This window comes from Portunus trituberculatus, chromosome 39 (genome assembly GCF_017591435.1).
Source record: "Portunus trituberculatus isolate SZX2019 chromosome 39, ASM1759143v1, whole genome shotgun sequence".
NCBI lineage: Eukaryota > Metazoa > Arthropoda > Malacostraca > Decapoda > Portunidae > Portunus > Portunus trituberculatus.
This window is the reverse complement of record NC_059293.1, coordinates 1-27,500: the sequence shown is the minus strand read 5'-3', so window position 1 is coordinate 27,500 and position 27,500 is coordinate 1. Positions and strand designations below refer to the sequence as shown.

The 27,500-nt window shown below is 41.9% G+C and overlaps 1 protein-coding gene and 1 long non-coding RNA gene across 4 annotated transcripts in view; one reads left to right on the top strand and one right to left on the bottom strand.

The window, feature by feature from the left end:
• The window catches only part of LOC123515554 (caskin-1-like), a 113,001-nt gene extending 87,627 nt beyond the window's left edge, over positions 1 to 25,374 (top strand). The window contains 9 exon segments of the mRNA XM_045274289.1: positions 13,726 to 13,931; positions 14,460 to 14,603; positions 15,247 to 15,386; positions 16,452 to 16,587; positions 17,771 to 17,983; positions 18,449 to 18,601; positions 20,417 to 21,784; positions 22,198 to 22,436; positions 24,175 to 25,374. Of these exon segments, the coding sequence (XP_045130224.1) occupies positions 13,726 to 13,931; positions 14,460 to 14,603; positions 15,247 to 15,386; positions 16,452 to 16,587; positions 17,771 to 17,983; positions 18,449 to 18,601; positions 20,417 to 21,784; positions 22,198 to 22,436; positions 24,175 to 24,283 (2,708 nt within the window). The 3' untranslated portion in view covers positions 24,284 to 25,374.
• Positions 18,601 to 24,167, bottom strand: LOC123515555. 3 transcript variants are annotated; one of them, XR_006677897.1, is made up of 3 exons: positions 24,006 to 24,158; positions 23,283 to 23,449; positions 18,601 to 19,807 (listed from the first exon to the last, which is right to left on the bottom strand). It is a non-coding gene; the product is annotated as an uncharacterized LOC123515555 (long non-coding RNA). The 3 variants fall into 3 exon arrangements; XR_006677898.1 differs by lacking the exon at positions 18,601 to 19,807 and adding an exon at positions 22,111 to 22,125 and having other exon boundaries at positions 24,006 to 24,147; XR_006677896.1 differs by lacking the exon at positions 18,601 to 19,807 and having other exon boundaries at positions 23,025 to 23,449; positions 24,006 to 24,167.
• Positions 25,375 to 27,500: the final 2,126 nt, after the last annotated feature.

Genomic DNA, 27,500 nt, shown 5'->3' with positions numbered 1-27,500 from the left:
CCTAGAGGCAGAGTGACAAGATTTCTACTTTATTAACTGGAGAAACACTTGAAAACTCTACTGATCATTTTTGTGGCCCTTGAAAATCGGCGTGGTGAGACAGCAAAGCGTTTCTGAATACAGGTCTCGCAATGTGGTGTGGTGGGCGGGGCAGCAGCGGAAAGTTACGTAGACTTCCCTTACACGGGCAGCCAAGCACCTCACACCCAAGGCAAGGCAGGCCAGGCAGGGAGTGCGCCGCGGTAGGTCGGGACTCGAGACATGAGCACTAAAGAACAGACGCACGTAGTTGTTGGGTCATGTTCCGTCCTGGCGTCCTCCAAAGAGAAGGGTGGCGTGAGGGCCGGACTGGGGCTTGCTGGGACGTGGTGCCTTATGGTGCTGTTGGGGAAGGTTTTTTCTGTGGTGGTGGTGATGGTGGCTGTACCATCTCAGGGGCTAAAGACTGGGTAATCCCCAACGCTTTATGATTCTTCGGGTAAAAGAGAGAATGATCAAGTCTGTCAAACAAAACATGAGAAACTCAAATTTTGCTGTGTCCCTCATCAAAACAAAAAAACAGACACCAAAAATAGATTGTCAGTTCTGTAGGTGTCCTGTTCATCATTTGTGCAGTTTGATGAAGTAACGTTCCACAGTTTACCAAGTGGAAATGTAAATACTCGCTGTAAAAACGTGAATAGAATAGATATGCGAACAGAGATACTGGTGAAGCGGGACGGCAGGAGGCAAGGCATTCAGAAACACAGAAACACAAAATAAAGCATCATCTACAGCTTGCTAAGTGAAGAAGTGAATATAACATGAATAAAATGGAGAAACTGGAGCACAGGAGGGCGAAGCATGTAGTGACTTTGAACACACTCTGACGAACACTAACTATAGAAACAATAAATTAGGAAACTCTTGCAGTCTTGAAATAGACGGAAAGGCGAAACATTGAGCGTGAATTATCAGCAGGTTATGAAATGATACATTGTTTATTCACTTACCTGACTCACTTCATTGTTAAAAGGATTACTTCCAAGATAACACGAAGAAAGAGCAAACAGCAGCAGACCTATTGGCCCGTTTTTTACTACTACTACTACTACTACTACTACTACTACTACTACTATTACTACTATTACTACTACTACTACTACTACTATTACTACTTTTCGTTTCTTTTCTTTTCTTCTTCTTCTTCTTCTTCTTCATCTTTATATTCGTCTTCGTCTTCGTCTTCGTCTTCGCCTTCGCCTTCGCCTTCATTTTGTTTTTCTTCTCCTCCTCCTCCTCCTCCTCCTCCTCCTCCTCCTCCTCCTCCTCCTCCTCCTCCTCCTCCTCCTCCTCCTCCTCCTCCTCCTCCTCCTCTCTCTCTCTCTCTCTCTCTCTCTCTCTCTCTCTCTCTCTCTCTCTCTCTCTCTCTCTCTCTCTCTCTCTCTCTCTCTCTCTCTCTCTCTCTCGTTAACTATAGTCTATCTTCCTTACGTGTGCTCGGAGCTGAAACATCTTGGTTTTTTAACGCCATGGCCGCGAGGGACTGAAGACTGGCACTGTTACCTGCGTGAACTTCATGTTTGCCTTCGCTCATCACTAAAAAACTGCCAGCATTACATGTGTCTATGCTAACTACAGATATCTTCTTTACATCTTACATGTGCAAACCGGAGAGGTCGTGCACACGTGTATGTACAGTGCTTTCCCTTCAGACCTATTGGAGCCTAGTGAAGGAGATGTGTGAGGGCGTATTACCTGCCCATAGCCGGATTGTGGGAGGTCACCTGCTGAGAACTGGTTATGGCTTCTCACTTGGACCCTCATCTCCGCTTCCCGGGGTCAGGGTCACCTATAAACCCCAAGGCTGCCTGGCGGGTCCCGGCGCTGATACGGAGGACGGGGACTTGTTTCAGGAACCACAGGGCCGCCTTGACTGCCTGGCCAGATGGTGCTACAGAGCCATATTGAGCCTCACGTCCGCGATGAGCCAGCCAAGCGAGAACTCAAGGTTGGCCACAACAAAAGCCTGACGCAGTCCAGTGGCGATGTTTTGACTGTCCAGTGAGGCCTTGGCGGCGTGTGTGGGGATTAAGCCGGCGTGCTTTGTGTGTCTTGCTGCTCTGCCTCCTTTTACGGCATCAAGTGAGCTGCTTTAGTTTTGCAAAGGAACAAGGAAGGGAAACTCTCGACGTGAATTATGTGTTGGTAGTTTGTAATTTTTATGTTTAAGAACGTGATGGGAGAGGGGGAGGAGGGACAGACGGCGCGGAGTTGGTCTTCATGCTCCCGTGTGGAACAGGTGTGTGTGTGTGTGTGTGTGTGTGTGTGTGTGTGTGTGTGTGTGTGTGTGTGTGTGAAAAGACGGCCTTGCATTGTTGGTCGGTCCGGTGATGGACCCCTGATAGGAGCAGCGAGGCGGGGCGTGTCCCTCCGTCTCTAATCACCCCGACAATAAACACCGCCGCTCCTGACCAGTTATAAGTCACTGTGCAGAGCGAGGCCCGGGGTGGTGAGCAGCAGCAGCACGTTCTTCATGGCTGAGGACGAGGCCTCAGCTGGTGGGCTGCTCCTTCTGGTCTTTGCCCATCGTGGGATCTCTTCTTTTGTTTCAGTTAACATAAAGACACTCGGCAGCTTCTTGTTTGTTGAAAGCTTTGATGTCATTCGATTTACGTCTAGTGGAGTTAATATGGAGGCGATCACGCGATTGATGGTTCAGAAGTTTCCGAAACAATTACTGCGGCGACCCGCTTCACGCTGAGGCATCGTCATCGTGACAAACTCTCGGCTATGAAATCATCATTGGGCTCGTCCTGAACCTTGAGAAGTGCCGCAAAACTTATACTGACTTCAACGGCGAAAAAAAAAAAAAATGTCGATGAAGGTCTTGCCGCGCCTGGCTGCTATCATTAGACCAGGTTAGTGTTCCCAGAGCTGGCGAGATGGGAGGTCAGCTTGGCGTGCGAGTATTCGGTGCAGTGGAATGTCAAATAGTGCGATAATAGACCAGTGTTGGTGAACAGATGAAGCTGTGTTGTCATACTTAGAGAAGTCATCACCTGTGGCGCAGATAATGCTATCCTCGACACACACTGGTATGGGAGATGTGTTAAACCATATATAGTTAGAATGTGGCAAAGGTAACGTTATCTTTGACATTCACTAGAATGGAGTACGTACACGAAGTATTACCTCAGTCCGAGTGTGACATGTTCAGATAGTTCAGATCAATCCCAGTTGTAATGGATATGAAATTCAAGAATGTTTACTAAAAGGAACTTATAATCAGTTGGTTAAGTAACTACTTTCCTTCTCTAAGAATTTTGAGGAAGAGAAGCATTATTCTCTTGCGTATACCTAAGGAAGCAGAAGACACATGTAGAGCCAGCTTTGTTAATGAACCACTTTCGCTTTCCATCAAATCGAGACGCCGAAGTCCTTTTCTTTTGCGTATGTCTGAAGAAGCAGAAGAGACAGGTACAGTACTGCCAGCAAGCGGCCCAACAAGCAGGGCGCGGCGGAGTGGTAATGTGGACTATATTTTGAAACACCTTTGCGCCACACCTCCATTACGTTACAAAACCCTTTCGTTGAAGTTGAGACGGTTTATAAGGTGGTTTTTATGATTCTAGTGACAGATAAACAACATTTCTACATTATTAACATGAGAAGCACTCTTACCAACCCAGGTAATCATCCTTGCAACTTTTGAAAATAGTGGTGGTGAGAGAGCTAAGGGATTTTGTATATGTCCCAATATACACATCACGCGCTGCCAAAACATTGATATGGATCCTGTAAAGACGACACCTGCTGGACACCAATCACGGTTATCAGCTCCCTTTGTGTGCGCGGAGGTTACAAAAGGGAAGGCAAGCCTCTATTCTAACGACGGAGACAAGTTGTGGCGGGGAGACTCTGAGCCTTATTGATGAAGCTCACCCCATCTTATCGTGCGGCCTCCACCCCTACACGGCGCGGCGGTGGGAGGAAGGAGGGAGGGTCGGGCGGCAGACGGAACGGGAGTAGAGAGTAAATTCAAGGCTCGTATTCTCAAACACCTCTTTCCTTCACCTCCACTATTTCAAAAAGGCTTTATATAAGTTTACACGAGTTTTTAAGGCGTTTTTACGGTTCCAGAGGCAGAATGACAAGATTTCTACATTATCAACTGGAGAAACACTCTTGAAAACCCCGCTAGTCATCTCTGTGGCCTTGGAAAGTAGTCGTGGTGAGAGATTAAAGCCTCTCTGAATACGGACCTAAGGCGGAGCGTAGAGGAAAGTATGAGAAGGGACAACGGAAGAATGGGAGTGATGGGGAGCGGTGGGCAGGTTATGGACTGGAGGAAGTGCAGCGTGGGGAGGGAATGGGGAAGTGGTGAGGAAATGTTAATGGGAGAGGATGGGAGGATGGAGGAAGGTAAGGAAATGAAGGCCGGGCGAATGGGAGGGAATGGAGAGAGGTGAGAGGTGGAGGGGTGTTAAGACGTGGTGAATATAGTGATGGTTGGTGCAAAAATAGTGATGCGTTTGGGATATTGTGTGTCTGTGTATATTGATGGAAGGGTGCTAAGGCGTGGTGAATATAGTGATGGTTGGTGCGGGAATAGTGATGTGTTTGGGTTATTATATGTGTGATGTAGTGACGCAGCGAGGAAACCCATGCGCAGTTATTGTGATTGAATGTTGGGCTAGGAATTACCACTTACCGGAGGGGAAAGAGCTTGTTAGTATGTTGATTGTTTCCTCCCAGAACGTTTATTTTCATCTATATATCTATTTAGCAATTTATTATTTATTTTACAGAACAATTTCAATCTGATGGCTTATCTCCTTCAGTACCATGACGCGTTTCCTTATTCATTCTGCTTACTATTTGGTGATTTTATTGAGCTTCAGAAACTCATGTAGGGGATTGAAATAGTGAAGATTCTAACCATTATTCTTCTGACCTCCATAGACCCTTCCTAATGTAAATAAAATGGTCTAATCGTACACAAATCTCGAGGTAAAAATGTGTCCCAAAATTGAAGAAGTTATATAGTTCTGGTGGTGTCTTAATGCTACTTACTCTCTTGAAACTGCTCGATTCAGGAGGGAGAACAATGAGACAGAGTTCCATAGTTTGCCAGTGAAAGGAATGAAAGAGTGACGTCGCGATACTGGCTCTTGCATTGGTAGGGTGAACAGAATACCGGATGTCCTGGCGCTCCTCCTCTCTTGATAACTCACAGGTGGAGAAATGTGAGACTGAGAAATATTAACAAAAACTTGGTGAGGTGCAGAGAGAGAAAGAGAGAGAGAGAGAGAATTGAGAAGGGGGGAATGTGCAGTGAGCAGTGACTATCTGAGGTCTCGTGAAGAGAGAGAGAGAGAGAGAGAGATGCGGGCGTGTTCAGCCAACGCCCACTGCCTCGACTCACCTATTTTGCCCCTCCCCACAACACACTCCCCGCTCCTCACTCCTGCCTATTCCCTTTGCAACTTAGCTTCTAATACTCTCACATCCCAAAAGTCTCGTTACGTTACAAGGAACCAGTCTGGGGTGAGTTACAACGTTACAATACCTGCTACCCTTTTTTTCACTCCCCTCGGTCATGCTTTCATACCCAACTCGTGTTTTTTCCTTCTCCTTTCCGAATCTTAGCGACGATCTGAGCGCAGGTGGGTCAGAGGATGCAGGGGAGACAGGGCCGGACGCAGGGAGGAGCGGGGAAGTGTAATGCGCTGATTAATCGTACAAAAAGGAGTGACTTGTTTAGGCCACCGCGTGAGGTCACTAGAAGCCAAGGATACCCGCCATCACCACCACCGCCGCCTCCGCCTTCGCTTCCTCGCTAGCTTCCTCCCGCACCTTTCTTGGTGTGACCTTGACGTGTTATGGTGTGGTATGGTGTGGTCTGGTGTGTTGTCGTGTGGTGTGGTATGGTGTCGTGTGATGTGTGGTGTGGTGTGGTGTGGTGTGGTATTTTCAAGCGGATGACATACATATTGCTTTGTCTGTCATGTTGTTAATTGCTGTTGTCGCTTACATTGTTTTGTTGTTGTTATTGTTGTTGTTAGTGGTGATGGTGGTGGTGGTCGTGGTGGTGGTGATGGCAGTGGCGGTAAATGGATTAAGTTCTTAGGTGATGAAAGTGAGGACGTTTTTCTTCGTCTACCTATTATACTAACATCTTATTAGTAGCAGAGAGAGAGAGAGAGAGAGAGAGAGAGAGAATCCTTAAAATGAAAGGTAAAATAAGGGAAGCAATGAAAGACAAGTATCCCTCCTCCTCCTTCTCTTCCTTTATCCTAAATACCTATGATCTGGTTGTTACGGCGCCAAAGGACCAATCATAATCAATCAATCAGTCTGTCAGTCAATTTTTCAGTCAGTCAGTCAGTCAGTCATTCATTCAGTCATTTAGTCAGCTGCTCCTTCGCTCCTTTCTTGCCGTAATCTCTCTCTCTCTCTCTCTCTCTCTCTCTCTCTCTCTCTCTCTCTCTCTCTCTCTCTCTCTCTCTCTCTCTCTCTCTCTCTCTCTCTCTCACTTCTTTATCGTTTTTTTTTATTCTTTTATGTGTGTGTTTAATCATTTGTTTTCTCTCGTTCACTCTTTCTTTTCTTTCTTTTTCTTTTTTTTTTTTTTTTTTTTTTTTTGGTTATTTCCTCTTGTCGTTTTTTTTATGCGTGTCCTTGTTTGTTTCCTTTTCCTTTGTTTCTTTCGCTTTTTTCTCATCCTCTCATCTTTCCTTGACTCTTTTTACTGTTCAGCCTTCATTTTGTTACGTTTCCTCTTAGTATTTCTCTTTGTAGTCAACGTGCCCTTGTTAGCTTATGTTCTCTCTCTCTCTCTCTCTCTCTCTCTCTCTCTCTCTCTCTCTCTCTCTCTCACGACAAATAGCCCTTTGTAAGCTATAGATAGCTTTATGGATATTATGAAGTTACAGATACACAAAAAGAAAGCTATTTTGCATGAAAAGAGAGAAAAAGGTCAATTTATATTAAACACATTTGGTAATTACATATGTACATACACTTATTTTTGTCATATATAAAAGGAAACTCCTATCCAAAAAATTCTCTCTCTCTCTCTCTCTCTCTCTCTCTCTCTCTCTCTCTCTCTCTCTCTCTCTCTCTCTCTCTCTCTCTCTCTCTCTCTCTCTCTCTCTCTCTCTCTCTCTCTCTCTCTCTCTCTCTCTCTTCGTGTGTGTGTGTGTGTGTGTGTGTGTGTTCCGTAGTCTTCGGTGCCATAAGACACAGTTTAAGATACCATACTTCACTGGCGTTCCGAAGTATTCTATCTCTCTTTGTTTTATTTGTCAAGGATCGAGTACTAATGTGAACTAACACCTCACTACTACAATACGTATTTTCTGGACCGATTAGTTGTTGCATTGCTTCTTGAATTGATGTCCGCCACTCTGGTAATGTCGTCTCCATGCAGCAGTCTGTCCGTCGTTCATATTATTTTGTCTATCTTTTTATCTGTATGTCTCTCTTTACCTTTTTGCTTAGCTATTCATATGTAGGTGTCTATATTTACCTATCTCTTTCTCTGCTTGCCTGTCTCTTTCGGTCTATCTTTTTTTCTTATTGTTCCATCTATCTATTTATCTGTCTATTCATGTATATATCTTTCTGGCTATCTATCTGTCTATCCATCCATCCATCTTTCTAAATGTCTGTCCATCTGTCCATGTTAGTGTATCTGTTTGTTTATCTGCCTGTCTGCCTCTGTTTGTATTTCATTATCTATTGACTGATCTGCCTGTTAGTTTAACCATTCTTCGGTGTGTTTATCTCTCACTCCATATTCTGTTAACTTTTTTTAATGTAAAAGTTAGCCGGCACTCTGTCATTTGTCCTTTTTTACTGGCAAACGCTGTAACTCCCTGCCTGATTCCTGCCTATGACTAAATGCTTTCAGAAGGGAATTTTAAAAAATGTATCATAATTTCAAACATTCTTTTGGAATTCTTTAGGAATTAGCATCTATAGCGAGTTTTTTCTCACTTTTTGTTACCCTAGGTCAAAACTCCATGTGTAATAAGCCACAAGCTGTGCACTCCTTTCATTTCGTTGTATCCATCCGCCCTACCTTCTCTGGACAAAAGCATCACCGTCTGGGTCACTCCATCTAGAAAGACTGTAGTAAGCGTCTCGTGTTGTCCTCAAACTAGCCCACCTTTCCTACCATGCCGCTCTCCATATCCACTTCTATCTCCTCTGGCGACCGCATACCTCCACGGGCCTTCATAGGCGCTGGAACCACGGATGTCCTTTTGGGGAGCTCCTCTGGCCTTCCCCGGCAGCGCCAAGTGGTGTCAGGAGTGGGCGCGGCACAAGCTGGCCCGCCTGGCAGCAGCTGAAGGGAGTCTGTAGAGGCCACCCACCTTGCGCCACGAGGACGTTGGTCACACGGGTACACACTGGCGGTGGTGGTTTTGATGTGCAGAGAGAGAGAGAGAGAGAGTTCCAAAATGAGGATAAAGAAAGAGAGAGGGTGAGCCTCGCTAAGAACTACAAAAGCTAAAGAAAGAAAAATACACTATTTTTTGTCTGTTCCCAAAACGTGAATATAAAAGATTTCCAATTGATGGTCACTCTCGCTGCTCCTTGAAACATTTGTCACTTAACCTCTTTTCCTGTCTGCCTATAAGTGTCCTTTCCGAATTCTGGCTTTTTGTTGTTAAATACCTTACCGATGTCTCGTTTAGTAGTAGAAGTACTTGTTGTTGTTGTTGGTGGTGGTGGTGGTGCTGTTCCTGTTGCTGTTGCTGCTGTTGTTGCTGCTGCTGCTGTATTGTTGCATATGGTCAAGAATTGCAACTAGTGAGTGGTGAGTGGTATGTTATCGCGGTGCTTTGGGTGAGTGAACACAGTGGTGGCAATCCGTCCTGATGGTCCGCCCTGGCACCGCTGCTCACTTGGAGGTTCGCTGCGCACCGACCATCTCAGTGTTCCTTGAGTAAATACTAAGGAATCTCGCCTTCAGACGGCCCGCCCACACCGTCACCTGACGGAGCCGCGCCCTCGCTACCAAATATTCTTCACGTCAGTTCTGTCGACATGGCGCATCGTGTAACAGTGCGTGCGTCTGGACCAGAAGGAACAGTTCGTCATAGTGGCGGTGGCTGGCGAGATTTGGGTTCCTATTCTAAAACTTCCACGACGCACTTCCACAATTTAAAATGGTTCTAGTTAAAAGTACACCGGTTTTCAGATTGTTTTGATGGTTGTAGTGACAAATTAACGTGATTTCTGCGTATTAAAAAGGAAATACTCTTCAGAGCCCGACCAATCACATCTGTGGCCTTAGAAAATAGTCGTGGTGAGAGAGTAAAGCGTTTTAGAATTCGGGCGATGACGTCATATTTGCCTTGCTGAGACTCACGCATTTTTAAACGTTTCGGCGGCATCTGAAATATTTTTAAAAGGCTCAGATATAATTTGTTGAGGTTTTTAATCGTGGCTTCATAATTCTAATGATAGTTCTAATAGATATACTCAATGATTAAATCAAAAGTACACCCGTAAGAACCTGACCATTAATTTATGCAGCCTTTAAAATTTTCGTCTTAAATCTCGTAAGTGCTTCAAATTATACTACACTTGTCAACCTCGATATTGCTTCCTTCCTTTCACTCGGCGAGAGATAAGTGTTGAATTTCGTACCATTAAATGTTGGAGATGATGACTTCTTTTAGCTTTCTTTAGTTTCATATGTTGGTATCATTTGTCTGAACGCGTTACTGTGAGTAGGCCAAAACACACCAATTGGTAGTGCACGAGACACTCAATTTTTGAACTCGAGACACTTTGTTGGCCTAAGGAGACAGGGAAAATTCTGAACGTCATATTTGTTGACAGTCAAGATATATTTTCAAGTACATGTGTGTGTGTGTGTGTGTGTGTGTGTGTGTGTGTGTGTGTGTGTGTGTGTGTGTGTGTGTGTGTGTGTGTGTGTGTGTGTGTGATAAGATATTCCCTCATAACCCTATTTTATGGTGTAGTAGCTTGTGTTGCTCGCAGTCTCTGTTGATTGTTACCTTACAGTATATCCTGCGATTAAAATTGGCAGGTTGGCTGAAGTGTTGATAAGAAAGGCTGGGTTACGTTTAATCCCTTCAGTACTGGGACGCATTTTTACCTGGAGTTTGGGTGTGATTAGACGATTTTATTTACATTATGAAGGATCTATGGAGGTCGGAAGATTACAAGCCACAGTCTTCACTATTTCAATCCCCACACATGAGTTTCTAAAGCTGTATGAAACCACCAAATAGTAAACAGAATATGAAAGCGTGTTATAGCACTGAAAGGATTAATTATGTGGTGCTGGTGAGAGGTGAAAGTGTCGGAGATCGCTGTGAATGTGTAGTAGTCTAGTGTGTTTCGGAGTGTGTCATGTCAAGGATTCGTTGTGACGTGGTGAATACTTAACGCGTTTCCATATTCATTCTGGTTACTATTTAGTGATTTTTTTACATCTTCAGAAATTTATGTTGGGGATTGAAATAGTGAAGACTGCGGTCATTAATCTTCTGACCTCCATAGACCCTTCCTAATGCCAATAAAATTATCTAATCGTACACAAATCTCAAGGTAAAAATACGTTTCAGTACTGAAGGGGTTAAATATTACGGTTTGTCGTTCATAAGGATTACTTTCAAAGGCAACCAAGATGATTAGTCGGATTTGTATGTAGCGTTTTTTTTCTACCGATAGCGCAGAATTCTCGCTAACTTATCACAGACATCACGAAGACGCTCCCATAAAGCAAAATATTTCTTTTCTGTAACTTGCTAACAGTTTTCGAGATAGACTTCGAAGCTGAACACTGGTAAAGACGGACGCTCAGCTCTTCCCTCTCTTAGTAACTTAAGTATTATTTCACTGTCGTTTATTTTTATGCATCTATACGTAGACTCTTTTATACTTTGTTGAGCTCACATAACCTGTTTCGTAGAGTGTTTATAGTGACCGTGTTGAATGTTGACTCAGGATTTACTTACTGTTGAATCACTGAAGTTGATCATATGTCCTCTTATAATGCAGACTAAGGTTGTTTCCGTGTGTCTTGTTTCTTTTATTTATTATTTGTTTTCCTGTGTGTAGTGAGAACGACATGGCACTCATTTTCATTCAGTCTGACAGTATTTGAGTACTTAACCCAACACACACACACACACACACGCCCGGTAGCTCAGTGGTTAGAGCGCTGGCTTCACAAGCCAGGGGACCGGGGTTCGATTCCCCGGCCGGGTGGAGATATTTGGGTGTGTCTCCTTTCATGTGTAGCCCCTGTTCACCTAGCAGTGAGTAGGTACGGGATGTAAATCGAGGAGTTGTGACCTTGTTGGCCCGGTGTGTGGTGTGTGCCTGGTCTCAGGCCTATCCCAAAATCGGAAATAATGAGCTCTGAGCTCGTTCCGTAGGGTAACGTCTGGCTGTCTCGTCAGAGACTGCAGCAGATCAAACACTGAAACACACACACTACAGAATAATTAAACAGGATGCAGCAGCAGCAGCAGTCATACGTATTGATAAGGATCGAAATATTTAACAGCCACCTAACCACCTTCCCTCCCACCGCCCCCTTCTTACTCCCTGCCTCCTCCTTCCTTGCCTTTTTACACGGCCGTTCCTCCTGCTACTCCCTTTTTTTCAAGTAATATTATGGTCTGCGTCTCCTTGTTTTCCTGTCCTGCTGTCTCCTCTCCTTGTTCTGTCCTCTGCCCTCATTTCCCTTGTCCTTGACTCGTGGCAGGACGAAGTAACAAAGCAGTGTTTCAGTTTTTACCAAGCCAACTCAAAGAATCACTCCTAAAAACGTAATGATAGTAAAGTTAACATCCTTGAGAGAGAGAGAGAGAGAGAGAGAGAGAGAGAGAGAGAGAGAGAGAGAGAATCAGTAAAGTTATAAGATCTTAAGCCCATAGAAAAAAAAAATACCACTAAAAGCCACTTTGCAAAGATTTTAAGAGAGGCGAGATAAGGGGGAAGGAGGGAGGGAGGAAGGGAGGGAGAAGCACCATTACTTGTCCATTCGTGGTGGTATAATAGTGCCTCCCCTTCCCCCATCCCCCCAGCACCACAAACCCTATCCCGCCCCTGAGAGAGATTGATAGCATTGTGCTTAGTGTGCTGCCTTCTCAACCACCACCACCACCACTACCTCTGCATCCTTCTTATACAACATTATTTTTCGTCCAATACAAGCATCGTCTAACATTACCTCAATAATGACTGGATGCGCTTGTTTGCATTGTGGAATTGTAGTTCTCGGGAATTTCCAGCTGCTTGCCATTTGAAATGCATAAATTGAAGCACAAGGAGAAAGAAATGTGGAATGGAATCGTGTGTGTGTGTATGTGCGTGTGTGTGTGTGTATGTGTGTGTGAGAGAGAGAGAGAGAGAGAGAGAGAGAGAGAGAGAGAGAGAGAGAGAGAGAGAGAGAGAGAGAGAGATTTAACTATAAAGGGGTAAGGGGGCGGTCCACTCTTGGCGGCACTCTTTTGGGGCTACACTTTTGGTCCTCCCAGTTCTCTATTTTATGCTATTAGGTCTAGGTTGAAAAACTAAAAAATAACACACACACACACACACACACACTTTCGCGCACGTGCCACATTTACCGGTGAGAGAGGGAAGCGTTTCTGAATATCTTTGTGTAAGTACCACTATTTCTGCAAACACCAATGATTTTCACTTGAATCCTGGAAGTCATTGAGGTCAGACACAGGTAAGAATACAGGCATTACTCAGAATTAGCCAAATTAAGGCCACATTTTCGGGAGGTGACACGGTAAGTGGCTGTTGTGATGAGCTACTTTGTATAGAGGACTCGTACACCACCAAACTTTCTGCACTCCCATTCATATTGTGATGTCCTCGTGTATTATTATTACCAAACCGCTGGCTGAGGAAAGGGTAAGAATTGTACTGAAGCAAAGAGGATTGGTTAGGTACTGTGACAAGTTTAGGTTATTAGTACAGTACATTACTTTATAGATAGTAATTAGGTACATAAAACATACCATGGGAGAGGCCATTATGTTCCCTGACAACCTCAATACTATCTGTGTGTCTTAGCAATGTGTGGTGTGAATCTACCCTATACTATTTATTTTGTTTTTTTTATTGACTGGTTAATTTTACAGTGAGAGATGTCAGTCAGTTATTGATGCTTCATTCTGGAGATGGCTGATTATTGCTTGATTTTGGATTGGGCATTTATTGTATAGTATTGGAGACTATTGACTTTGTTATGCATGGTTAAAAAGATATTGGCTGATCATTTTTGGCTTTTGAGGTACACTGGTTATTTGTTGATTCGTTTAAGAGACATTGAATGTTAGCATCGTAGCCATTTCCTTTCAGTCACACATGATCTGCAGGTTTGTTACCATCAGGAAGAGACATCAATTGAGTATTGTTTGGTTTGGGGGATGTCAACTGTGCTGGTTAACCCCTTCAGTAGCATAACACATTCTCATATTCATTTTGGTCAATACTTGGCAATCTTACACAGCTTCAAAAACTTTGGTGGGAATTAAAATAGTAAAGACTCTGGCCATTAATTTTTTGACCTCCATAGAGCCTTTGTAATGTAAATAAACTTGTCTAATCACACCCAAAACTCGGGTAAAAATGCATTCCAGTACTGAAGGGGTTAATGTACTGAATCCTAACCATTTTCTTAGAAACAGTGACATGACCTGCAGGTTTGTTAATATCATCTTTTGCCAGCAGGTGGAGGAGTCACGGGAGGCAGTGGTAATGGGGGAAACTGTGACCATGGACAGCTGGGCCGCCTGGGAGCCACCACCACTGCCACCACAACCACCACCACCACAACCGACGGTGGTGGGGGAGGCGGAGGGCAGCCTTTAGCCAATAGCTCTCCTTCCCACTACCACAACCAGCAGCAGTTCACCTTCCCCAATGCTCCTCACCAGGTGGGCTCTAAGTGTTGCTTTGTTCATTCATCAGGTAGATGTGTCTGAAGGTCCCTGTCTTAGTATGGGAAATTTCATAATAGTGTAAATCTCTCTCTCTCTCTCTCTCTCTCTCTCTCTCTCTCTCTCTCTCTCTCTCTCTCTCTCTCTCTCTCTGTGCTTCCAAGCTTTCCCTGAGTACATATTACAAAATTATCTGCCATAGTTGATCTTCATTTTCATCTTCATGGCTGTCCTTTGGTATTCTTATTTTCCTGGTTGTTTTCATAACTTAAGGTCTGTGATGAGTCCAAGGCTTTTATATTGAGCATGAAAATTTATTTGGTGTTCTTTGCATTATTTTCTAAACTGTACAGTAGATACTTGATTAATGGTGTAAATATGGGCAGTTATAGAGTGCATAACTAAGAATATTATCTTTTTACTATACTTCAGTCCTAATTGAACTGGTTACACTAGAGATATTGTGTTATATTCTTCCATGTTGGCAATGCAGTGATAGCAATTCCATCCATTTTGTGTGCACAGCAGCAGCAGGTGCCACAGTTTGCCCACCTGATGTGTTCCAAGACGTCACCCGGTTCCCCGCACCACATGCCGCCAGAAGGCACCTATGGCTACCTCACCTACCAGCACCAGACGTCACTGGAGGACCAGGGCATTGATGTGCAGGTGAGTGTTCTGCATAGTCAAGTCTGTCTGTAACTGAGCAAATTTTTATCAGCAAAGAAGGAATCCAAAAGTAGGAGCTTCAGCAAAAAATTTACTTTTCATTGGCAAAGCTGCTTCATATCTTTTATAAACATACTGGTCATTTTTACTGAAGTCTTGCACCTTGGAGGTAGAGATAAGAGTATGGAAAGAGAACCTTACTAAATATTCAGAGGAGCATTAGCTAATAAACTATTAAATAGCAGTTTGACGTTGAACGGTTCCCATTTTTATGAGCTCTCCATTGTGATACTACTGCAGAATACTGTGTTAGACTTGGTGCAGTACTGTACACAAGACTGTGTTAACTCCAAGCTGTTTGTCTCCCACTTGCAATACCATTCCTTTGAGCCACACACAATTTGCTGCTTCATGACAGCCACCATTACCTGTCTTATCACTTTACAGGTTTTAAGTAAGATCTAATTATTTAGTCACTGGAGTTCATTGCCAGTCTGGCAAGTTAGCTAGTCTCTGAAGCCTCTCATGTATACTTACCCCAAAAAGACCACGTCTCTGAAGCCTCTCATGTATACTTACCCCAAAAAGACCACATTATTTACAATGCCATTTCATAATAATTGAGTGTCACCTCTCCTTACAGTCTCCAGGTCGATCCAGTCCAGGCTCAGGCAGTGGCTCATCCACCACTGGCTCAACAGCTTCCTCTGGCGGCTGCCGCAACTCCACCACTTCCTTAGATTCAGGCAGGGCCTCCACCACCACTCACTCCCACCAGCACAGGTGAGAGTTTGCCTTTGCCAGGTGATGAGGGGGCTGGGATGTCATTACAGGAGCTGTTCACATGTCATGCCATACACTATACTTATTGGTTTGTCTATAAAAGTGGCAAATCAAGGTCTGCTATAAGAATAGAGGGGCACACAGTCATCTTTACCCTTTCATAGACACACTTAATATGGCACTGGCTGATCCATAAACTTTGCAAATCAAGATGCTGTGTTCACAGTGAAGACTTGAGGACAAGAGAAGGGCACTTCAGCTAGATCAGTGGTCTGCAAGGTACCTTTTCATTGCGATATGTGATTATATTTACAGTGATTTCCCACTGCAAATATAATTGCATCATTTTCTTCTAATTTGTGTTGTTATTCATTTGATCCATATGTTCATCCTCCAAGGGGAAGCCATGACAGGAAGACCTTCACCTTTGTTGCTCCTCATCACCACCATACTTGCTAGCTGCACTCTGCACACATAGTCACTTTCTGCCACTTTGATGAATTGAATCTACCAACATAGAGAGAAAAGAAGAGTAAGAGAGATAGATCTTGAGGTTTTAAGCAGAGCAGGAATTATTGCAGAATTGAGTAATAAAGTAAATGAAGGTCATGCATAAGCAATGCCAGAGTGTCATTAAGTGGAATGTCTTGAAAGTCTTTAAGGTTATCATCATTATATGCAACCCCTCAAATCTCTTCAATGTATTTTATCTCATTCCAATTGTTTGATTATCAACAAGAAATCATTTGTTCGAGCTTGATCAGATTGGATTTATAAAGGGGATAGGTTAACATTGATTCTGAAATAGAGTTATAAATGAAAAGAATATCCTCAGTTATCAAGTTGTTAGTGCTGAGTGATCAGAGAGCTTTAAAAGATTACATGGATAGGGAAGACCAGTGGAAATAGGTATACGTATTTCATACTGTGACTGCTAACTATGTATTGGCATCAGGGTTTCTTGTACCTCCCCTTATTTTCTTTCATTCTTACTTACTATCAATGTGATCAATCTGTTTTATCACACAACATTTGTTTCTGTAACTACATATTAATTTTGGACAGATTAAGTGGGCAGAGTTATGACAGCGGCTCCATCCTACGGCACAGCTACCACTCGTCCAGCTCCAGCCTGGGGTCCATGGAGCACGATAACACTCCTCACGTCAACGTCTTAGAGCTCCTCAACAACGGCGTCAGGGTAAGCTTCACCAATTCACCCTCATCATCACACTACCATCACTCACTCACTCTTCTCAGTGCTCTACAATTGTACATTTTTGCACTCCCATGTTAATGCTACTGCAGGTTTTACTTGATCTGCCTCTGTATTTCTTCCTTGCTATGAATTGAAGTCTTTCAAGAGAGAGGTTTCAAGACACTTAGCCTTGTATTTTGGATTCTTTGACTTGCACCCTCAGTAGGAAAAATGCTCACTAAAGGTGTGAGTCCCTACTGAATAGAACCAAATTATAGGCATCTAAACATCTCTCTTCAACTTGGTTATAAAGTGATACTGCAGATTACTAAGTGAGGAATTGCATTACTTGCATAGCTCACAAGTTAATGTCAGTGGCATCACTATAATTTCTTTGTACAATAAAATGCCATGTTCAACAGTCCTGTTTATGGACATTTTTTGTCTTCATACCAATATTTTTTTGCATATCAAATTATTTTCAGAAGAGAACACCTTGGTAAAAGGGTTGTAGGAAAGTTGAAATTAATTGGTCACTGGCTTAGACAGGCTGTGAGGTGACAGTGGTGGAAATAAGTAGAGGATATTAACATTGGAATCTGTCATTTTGGAACATGCCATTATGCTTGTTTGCTTGTCCTCAGAGCTTGGCACATACCATTTGACTTAGGACACTGCCACTCCCTTACCCCTTACAGTGCTTTTGTAGTTACACACCTTTTACTGGCCATGCTGGCAAGGATGGATGGACAGCAGTCACCTTTGTGTGTGCTGCTGTGCTTGGCCAGGGCTTGACCTCAGCCATGGTGTGGTGACAGGTTTGCAGACACATTGCTGTTTACTGCATCACTTCATACCATAAATAATAATGCACAATCACATTAATGAGACAAGAAATGCATACTGGCTATAGTATAAGTGTCTATTGTAGTCTCTTGAATTAATATATTCCTAATGCAGTCTCACTCTTCACATGTCACACAAATATAGCTACAGCTTTCACATTGTGTACATACATTTGAGACCTAATTCAATTACCTATTATTATTCTCAGGATGATGCTTTGTATTCTACTTCACTTGTACACTCATTTTCTGCAGTCACTCCATGTATCCTCCAGCCATTATATCTTGGAATATATACAGATTCTGTTGTCATGTTTTGAACAAATATTTGTTGTTGGCAGGATTCTGAGGTGCTGAGAGCATGGTTGACAGATCTCCGCTTTGAAGAATATTACGAGAAATTCCTGTTGGCTGGGTACGACATGCCAACCATTTCCCGGATGACACCCGAGGATTTGAATGCAATTGGTGTGACAAAACCGGCACACCGCAAGAAACTCAAGGCCGAGATAACCAGACTCAACATATCTGATGGACTGCCTGACTTCATTCCAGTAAGAAGTGTTTGTTGTAGTTTTTTGAGAATATGAATTTGTTTGAATTGAATGATGAATACATAAGTTGATTATTTCTTACTTCAGATAAAGCAAGGTTAAATTGTTTTTGTTCTTGAATTTTACAGAAACATTCTTTACCTTGTATCAGTTAATTTTTTTACCCATGGTAGTAAAACTTGTGCATATTTTAATTATTGGATGGCCATGCCACACACATGACAGGTATACAAGTTCATGAATTTTTTTGTGTTAAATGAAATAAGTTACCACTTGGCATTTTATGACCAAAGACAGGATAGCTGGTGAGCACAGAATGTGTGCTGGCAAAGAACAGAATTTAAAGTATTATTGAATCTAAAGATTCATCATAGGCAAAAGATAATGTAATGAAAGGTAAAGTGTAAAGTGTAAATGTTAATAGACAAAATGAGACTTAGACCAGCCTCCCTTTTTACCTGACAGGGTCGCCTGGAGGACTGGTTGTCTCTGTTGCGCCTGGAGGAGTACACGGCCTCACTGAAACAGCAGAAGTATGTCTCTGTGGAGCAGATGACGCAGCTCACCTGGGAAGACTTGGAGGACATTGGCATCACTAAGTTAGGCCATCAGAAGAAGGTAAATACACAATTTCCATATTCTGTTTTATTCTAATGGCTCAAGATATAAAGGCAGTCAAGTATTATGGAAATAACCTTAGCATATTATTCTTTCCAAATTGTAAAGCTTTTTTTCAAGTGTTTACAGTATCAGCAGTGAAGTTGTGGACCTAATTCAAAGCTCAAACTATTCTAACTTTCTAATTAAGTTATTACAGGACACTCGACCCTCGAAACAACGGACAAATGCGTGCACGACCCTGTCCGTAGATTAATTACAAAAGTCCATTCTTTGCAAAAAAGTATGTTGTGGACCTAATTCAAAGCTCAAACTATTCTAACTTTCTAATTAAGTTATTACAGTACACTCAACCCTCGAAACAACGGACAAATGAGTGCACAACCCTGTCCGTAGATTAATTACAAAAGTCCATCCATTCTTTGCAAAAGTATGTAAAAAACTGTATAAAATGAATGTAAAATACTGTGTAATCATTAAGAAATCATTCAAGCATTATTACAAAGCATTAAGTACAACAAATAACCTGAAATAGATGACATGAGCATGGTCAGTTTAATAAACGCACGGACTGAAGATAAAACATGGCGGCCAACAGCTGACCGATCCGCCACCTACCAGACAATAATTTGCTGGAAACAGACAATCACGCGCATTTTAATATTCGTCCGTAGATTAAACCGGACTCTAGAATTTGTCCGTAGTTTCTGAAATCCATTGATGGGAGGTCCGTTGTTTCGAGGGTCGAGTGTATTATTCAGACATCCTGATTCAAAATCAGTTGTATGTACATCTTTTGAACACAGTTATCCAAGAAATTGATTTGGTGGAAGCAGTACACAACCCATCCTTCTCCTCACTCTCCTTCCTTCCTCTGTGTTGTGTGGATTTCCGCTTGAGGAGATCAAAAACATTCAAGCTGTACCTATTGACTCACACGCACCACTTTTCTCTGGGTCAGGAGTCCTTAGCACAGATATGAAGAATAGTAACAACAGATAGTAAAACACGTTCACTTTTTTTATAAAGTTAAATACGTGTATTTAAGCTTACCAGTTCATAATTTATCATAGCCATTACTACATTTAAGTAAATCACTCAAGTTCAGTAATGTGGGATGTGTTGAAGTCAACAAACTGCCCTGTACATTCAGCTGCTACACTGACAGAAGTGCATGTGAAGGAAGCTGCTGTTACTCATCTCAACCTGGTTGTTAGTCAATGAAAGAAAGAGAGAGTGAAAGCATGAGGTGTTTCGCTATCTTCATTTTTTTTTTGTACAACATTGATAAGTTATAAACTATGTATTTATTATGTATGAAAAGCTTCTTTACGTTATTTCTTATTGCAGTTCACTTCACTGATTTTTCTTTTGTTAGAAAAGCTTTACTCAAAAAGCTTACAAAAGCAAAGCTTTACTCAAAAAACTCACTTAAGACACTTCATAGAAATTATGGTCAGAAATTAATTAAATTTGTTAGATCATACTTTTAACAACAATAGTTCATACTGCTTTGAAGCCATGCCACTTCTCAACTGGTTTAAAGTTCCCTACATGTCACCATGATACCCAGGTTCTAGGTGGTTACACCAAAGATGCGCTTGGATGGTGATACGGGCCCTAATATTGGTACCACTATAAATAAAAATTGCCTCCACCACTAATAGGCTAAAGCTGAACAGCACTTCCCACTTATACTCTTCAAGTATGCCTACAGGTGCTATAGGCCATAACATGAAAAAAAAATATCACTATTTTCATACATTACGTAGGTTTGACATGAATATATAAATTAAAACACAATGGTTATTGCAGGTAATGTTGGCCATCAAGCGCGTCAAAGACATCATGGCAGGCAAGAAATTCACCACCTGCCAGGACTCCCGCCAGCAGCCGGTGTACGGGGCTCACGACATCATGATTCCCCGCGAGTGTGAAGGACGGGAACAGTTCAGTGGTGTCCCCGAGTTCCGGACATTCTCTGGGCCAGGACATTATGGAAATACGGAACATAATAGACTTAGTGGCTTCCCAGAATCTGGCGTTCACTATGGAGTGGCTCCTCACTATAATCCCAACCTTCAGTATGGCCCCATGCCTCCCCCACAGGCCCACATCCACCCCATGCCACAGCACCCAGCCCAGTACCATCAGTCCAACCAGTTCACTGCTCCACAAGGCCCCTCTCCTCCCGGTCCAAAGCTTCCAGCTGGGCCCACACATCCTCTCCCTGGGCCAGGCCAGGTCCAGTACCGGCCAGACGTTGTTGCTGTGCAGGTCAGGCCAGGGGGACGGGGACGCAGCATTGAGAGCCTCGAGGAGCCAATATATGGCACCTACCAGACGTTCCACCCTGACAGCAGAATGGCAGGTCATCCACAAGGCCCGATGTCACTTGGCAATCTCCCACCAAGACCATTTGCACCTTCAAATATAAATTCATCTCATCCTCAGAGGTCTATGGATGACGGTGACATCACGCCAACTAATGAGTATGCAAATAATTATGAAGGTGGAGGAACGCTACCCAGACCTCGCACTGCAAACAAGCTCAGACCCGTCGCCAAAGTGACAGCAAAGACTCGAGCTGACGTCCACGAAGTGCCACAGTTCATTAAAGACGGGATGAATCTCAAGAAGCCAACAACTCAAGGGGAAGAAATTTGTATGAAGGAACTGAATCTGAAGACACTAAACCGCCAGAATTCAGAAAAGAGTTACACCTCAAGTCAGGGAAGTGGAAGTACAAACAACACGCCACAGGGAACCCCAAAGAAAATCCCGCCTCCACCCCCACGCCGCTCAAACTCCATCAGTGAGAGCTCCAAGGAGGCAGCGAGTCAGGACAGCCAGTACGGATACCTGCGCCGAGGGTTGTCATACGGCTACATGGGAATAAAAAATAACTTACAGCCAGATGTCACCCCTGACCTCCCACCTCCTCCCGCCCCGCCAGACAGTGCCAACCACCAACATCTACCCGACGACTTTCCACCACCACCACCACCCCTAACATGTGTCACGATGGCCAGCGCCACACACATCACGGCAAGCTCCACCATTACCACCTCATCGATGACCAGTGATTCCTTAGCAACGTCCCAAACCTCCACCACCTCCTCAGATGATGATGGGTCAACAGGGTTTCGGCCAAGGCGAAATGATTCTAATGCTAGTTTTAAGGTACGTAAGGAAGGAAGCAAGTGTCCCTGCTACCTTCCTTATTTACTTTGGCATCATCATCAATCATTATTAGATTTCACTGTGCACTTTTTAAATTTGTTCATTGTCAGTCTCCTTTCCCTGTGTCATGATGAAAGTTTTGATCCAGCATAATGGATTTCTTATCTTAAGTTATATATTGCAGTCACTTTACTGTAATATTTAATTTGCAGGTGGAATTCACCAACATTAAATAAATAGTTTATATTCTGCTGTCTGCTCCAGGAAATTCCACCAGGCAGTGACTAACATACATTCTTTGTGTTCTTGAGAAGATGGACACACACATCAATCAGCCTTGCCTGCAACACAGGGGATAAATATATCAGCAGATTCTTGTACCAACAAAGTCCTAAAAAAACCATTTCTTTCAGTCTACCTCCAGCACCGACTCAGAGTCTTTGCCATTTGCAAACGAGAACGCTGGAACCATCAAGCAGCGAGCCTGCCGTCCCCACCCAGGCCTCACTGTGCTAGATACCCGTAACTCTCCTCACTCCTCGCCACGCTCCTCACCAGCACTCCGTCGTAAGGAAGCCCAGCCGCCGCTCCGCCAGAACCCCATCGCTACCACCGACACTGCTGTGCCACAAATACCTAAATCAAATTCAAGGTAAATAACACAGGAATCATACAGCAGCAGCCAGAGGCCTTGTCCTACAAAGTGGCACACTTTAGAATAGGTCCATCTATGACAGGCTGTATGTAATCTTGTGACGTGGCCGTACATGCTAAAGGTCCACCCTGTCATAGCATTGCCAATGAGTGTCATAACTCGTCAGCATTGTGGGAACATGGCTGTATGCACCATAACACAATCCCCAACAGTTTCTTGTTAATGATCTGATGATAAATATTAAAATTAGTAATGATGACTAAATAGAGTGTCCTTATTTGATGCAATAATGTTACATAATTACTGCCTGGATGGTTATGATCAGTTTTCTTCAATTTCCAACAAACCTCATCCTGCAGTGTCAGGCGTATATATAATCTTCTTTATATCCTGTTTCTTTTGCTTGATGGTTACACTGTCTTACTTAAAAGTAATAATAAATAAAATATTAAAATAATTTGGTTACAAGAAAAATTATGGAGAACCTATTTCTGTCTATATGAAGTGACAGTCAGAAATTCTGTGAGGCCTGACAATAACTATGTAGAATATAGCCCCAGGACTTTCTACTTGCCAGGCAGACAAACTAACCATTATGCCAGTCATCTCCCACGACTGCACTCACTTCTATCTTATTTCAAGTTTTCCTTCAATCTTAGTTATGTCTTACAATGTGCTGATCATAGATGATATTACTGGAGTTTACAAGCCTTATTATTGCAGGAAAACTCTAAAAATACAGAGGAAGTGTGTAACATGTTACCCAATTCCTGACAGACTTTATACCTCATTCAGTTGGTACTCATTCTCCTTAGATGCCTTGTCTGTATTACATTTATTTACCCTTCTCTGGTGATCCCATATAGTTTGCTTAAGCCTCAGGAAGTAGGGTCACTACCATTCCTCCTTTGTCTTCAGCTTGTGTCCTGTTCAAAGTGAGCCTTTCCATGTGGTTCAATTTTGTTTCTTTCTGCCTTCTTTGCCCCCTTTCTGACACCAATCATCAGTGCCTGCAATAAAGGAAGTAATGTTACACTATCAGTGTTCTAAAATGAGTCATGAGCTGAAAGAATAAATTTTGTAGTGATGAGAAGGATAAAGTGTGTTATATTGAAGGGATTTGGAAATAATAAGAGTAGGAAGCTTGATTATTAATAAAGTGAAGAATGTAATGTTATGTAAAAAAGTAAAAAAGAGAAACCCATTTTGTATATTATTTTAGTACATTTTCAAAGCATAAGAATGTGAAAATAGATTTATCTCCGGAATAATGGCATCATACTAAGGAATGCAGTAAATGCAGTAGTACTTGTCAGTAGGTTTGGTGTAAAACAGACCAGGTTTTGTTTTGGTGCAGTACATGCAATGTAAGTATCTCCACTTAGGAATCTTCTTCCTCGTGACTGGTGTTATTTTATGTGAATTACCTGTAAGTATAACCTATTATACATTGTTATCTTGCAAAAAGAGAATTGTTCTTGTATAGAAATGATCATCACTATGTTTACATGTGCAAAGATGAGTGGTGCTTGATTTAAGAGCCAGTGTTGCCTTAGACGTACTTACCACTAGCCACTGCCTCATAAGATACAGGCTCTTTTTCTTTGACTGTGACTGCATTGTATAAGCCATCACATATAGCAGTTTCATCTGTGCATGTGTGCCCTTTCTGTTCTCCACTTGCTTCCATCTGTGAAAGAAAAAAACAGCTATAAAAAGACATTTTTCTTTTCAGTTCCCCTGATGGGACTGGTGACGTGCTGAATGACATTGGCAACATGCTGGCTAACCTCACTGATGAGCTGGATGCCATGCTGGAGCAAGAGGTTACACTCAAGAACTAACAAGTCCATATACATGAAAGAAAAGTCAATACATACTATAAACTACTACTTGCTTCTAGTGCTTGTTACACACTGTTTGGGAGTGTCTGGTTAGCTACGTAAAAATGGCATGAATATATTATACATATACACGTATAGGTGTGGAAGTAAAGACTTGTCTATATACTGTATAATGCTAAACTTAGACATCTTTATCGGACTGAATCCAAGCAAATTTGATAATACGTATTCATATTATGAACCATTTGTTATTTACTAGGAAGCCACAGTGTGTGTGTGTATGTGTGTGTGTGTGTGTATATGCACACACACTTGTGAACTATACTTGATACTTGTTTATTTTTTTTTTCCAAAAAAATATATAGGCATATAAAGTCGAGAATCATACAAGTTTCAGAAGGAAATTATCTGCGTAAATACGTGTGGGTAAACTGAAATACTATATGTAGACCACATAAGATGTAGATTATTGTTAATATTGCCTGATACTACAAGTAGCTGTATTAAAGGAGCAAAGTACTCAATTTTGTTTTCAATCAATCAGTAGAAGCTTGATGAAGGAAGGCCTATGTTTATGATGATCTCAAGAAGCATTAATTAATCATACGGTCAGCACATCGCCACGCCTGCAAATGGTAATCAGTAACTGCATGTAACTTCCAAATATTGAGGCTACACAAAACTCTTATTAGGGTCAGTCTGTATCTTGTGTACATAGAAATGTTGTGCTCTGTAAGTGAGATTAGGCAATAGAGGGTAGACACTTAAGAAAAACCAATCTGTCAGCCATAAAACAGACAATCATGAAACCAAGATAAGTTTTAGGCTATTCATGTATAATGAAATGGTTTCATATCACTCAATATTAGGATGCTTATTGTGACTACATCAAGGATACACACATGTACGTACTGTTCAAGCCAAAAACATTTATCATTAAAAAATGACTCATTTCTTCCTGCCTGAGTACTACTAATAGGTTTCCAGTTGGTCATTTAGGGATGCTAGTGGCACATCATGACTCAATTACACAATTCATGATATGTATAATAAAAAGAAAAAATTTAAAAAAATTAAACATGAGAACATAGTCTCGACTCCTTGTCATTTCAAGACCTGTGATTGGTACATTTATATGAAGTCCATTTTGTGGGCTTAGATCTATTTTTCTTTCAAGCTTTTGTAGTGAGGTAGCAGGAGGTAGGTAGATAGGCTAGGCTATGATAGGTGTACTACGTATATCCAATCTCGTCCATCACAAACCTGAAGACATTTGTTACCCGTGAAAGGAGTGGTACAAATTTTTCACATTTCTTAGCATCTACACATGTTGATGTGATAATTTGAAACTTGTTTGATGTTCCTGAGCAGAATCTTAAAGCTGATTATATTTTCACTTTGTTTTTGTTTTTAGCAACAGGATGTAAGCTGTACTATAGAGAAAAGCACACTTAGTTTTTTGTGTATATGAATATATAAACTAGTCACTTATATTGGCTTGACTGCTGCATTAAGTGATAATATATATCTATCTGGGGTAGAAAATATTTTGTTTATTATTTTGTAAATACATTCTGTACAAAACTGTAAATATTTAGGATGAGTCACAGACCACATTTTACTGATAACCATATTTGTTTCTGCAAGAAAAAGTTAACTATAACCGTCATTCAAGAAAAAGTTCACTATAACCGTCATTGCAGTTTTCATCACGGGGTTTGCAACACCTTTAAGTCACGAGAGCCATGACGTGACGTGTTACTAGAGGCCATCAGTTAATCATTGACTAATGCCACAGACACAGTTTTCATGCCAGTCATAATCTCACTGAGCTTTTCTATGAGAAAAGTTCACAATGAGTGCTCAGCTCTGTCCTTCATCAACTAAAGCCTACAAGTGTGAATATTATTCTAATCAGGAGACTTGCCATTAGGATTTTAATTTTTAGATGATTAATCTCCATTTACTTGTTCACTATTGTTGAGGTAAAGTGCCTTGCTTGCCCTAACAGCATTATGTCACTCATTGGAGCTACACTTCCATAACTAAAGCCTCACATGATGGACAAATCTGGGATTAATATGGAACATAATATTTTCTTTATAAAGACATCAGTAAAATCTTGAAATCCTGGCAAACACAAGCTTTTAATCCTGTGGCTGCTCCACTTTCTGCTAACAAAACTTAATTGGTGTGGACTGCACTAAGTACCTGTTAATTTTTACGTATGATACAGTACTGTCATTTCTCTCTCAGCAAAAATATTGAAAGGCAAAATGAGTCATGAAACCGTGTTAAGTGCTATTATGAAAGAGTAAACAAAGAGAAGGTGAAAAGGATACAGGGGATCAGAGATATTCCCTTCAGAGCAAGAGTGAAGATACTAAATTTGCATTCCTTTGAGGGGGAGGGCCTGATATAAGTATTTTAGGTGGTATAGGAGTTATAACAAGGAGAACATGAATAAACTTTTTTAGAATAGTATCCAGGATAGAACCAGAAATAACAGGTTCAACCTTGAAAAATATAGCTTTAGGAAAGAAATGGGAAGGAACTGGTTCTGTAACAGAGTGGTTAATGAATGGAACAGACTCGGTAATCATGCTGTTATGCTGAATCAATAGAGATTTAAAAGATCAGACAAATATGTGGCTGGTGATGATAGGTGGAATTAGGTAGTTTTGTTCACACAGGGACTGCCACAGGTAGGCCTGACAGCCTCTTGCAGCTTCCTTAAATTTCTTATGTTCTTATGACATAGTAAGAAAACTATCTGCAACACAACCATGATTTCTTTTTCACAATAAAGTGTGCATAACAGTATTTCAGAATACTCTTAAGATTTGACAGCCATCAAGGGAAAGTATCTACTCCAAAATTTAGTATTTCCACAGTCACTGCAAATGTACTATTGTACATTAACATTTTACTGTGGCATTATGATCTTTAACTTCATGACCTCTAAGATGATAAATAATTAAATGATTGGATCAGTAATGTATACATAATACAATATGTGGCACTGTGTAGTATACCATATGGTTATCAGTAGTTGAAAGCTCTTCACAGTACTATCCCAAGCAATACTGCATATCAGTAAGAGATACTCCAATAAGTTCATCATCACATAAAAGCTTTGTAAGTGAGACACACACTTGAGTTGTCAGTGAGCTAGTGCAGTAAGTGTTTGGCTTGTGACACTGTACTTAGTCTGTTA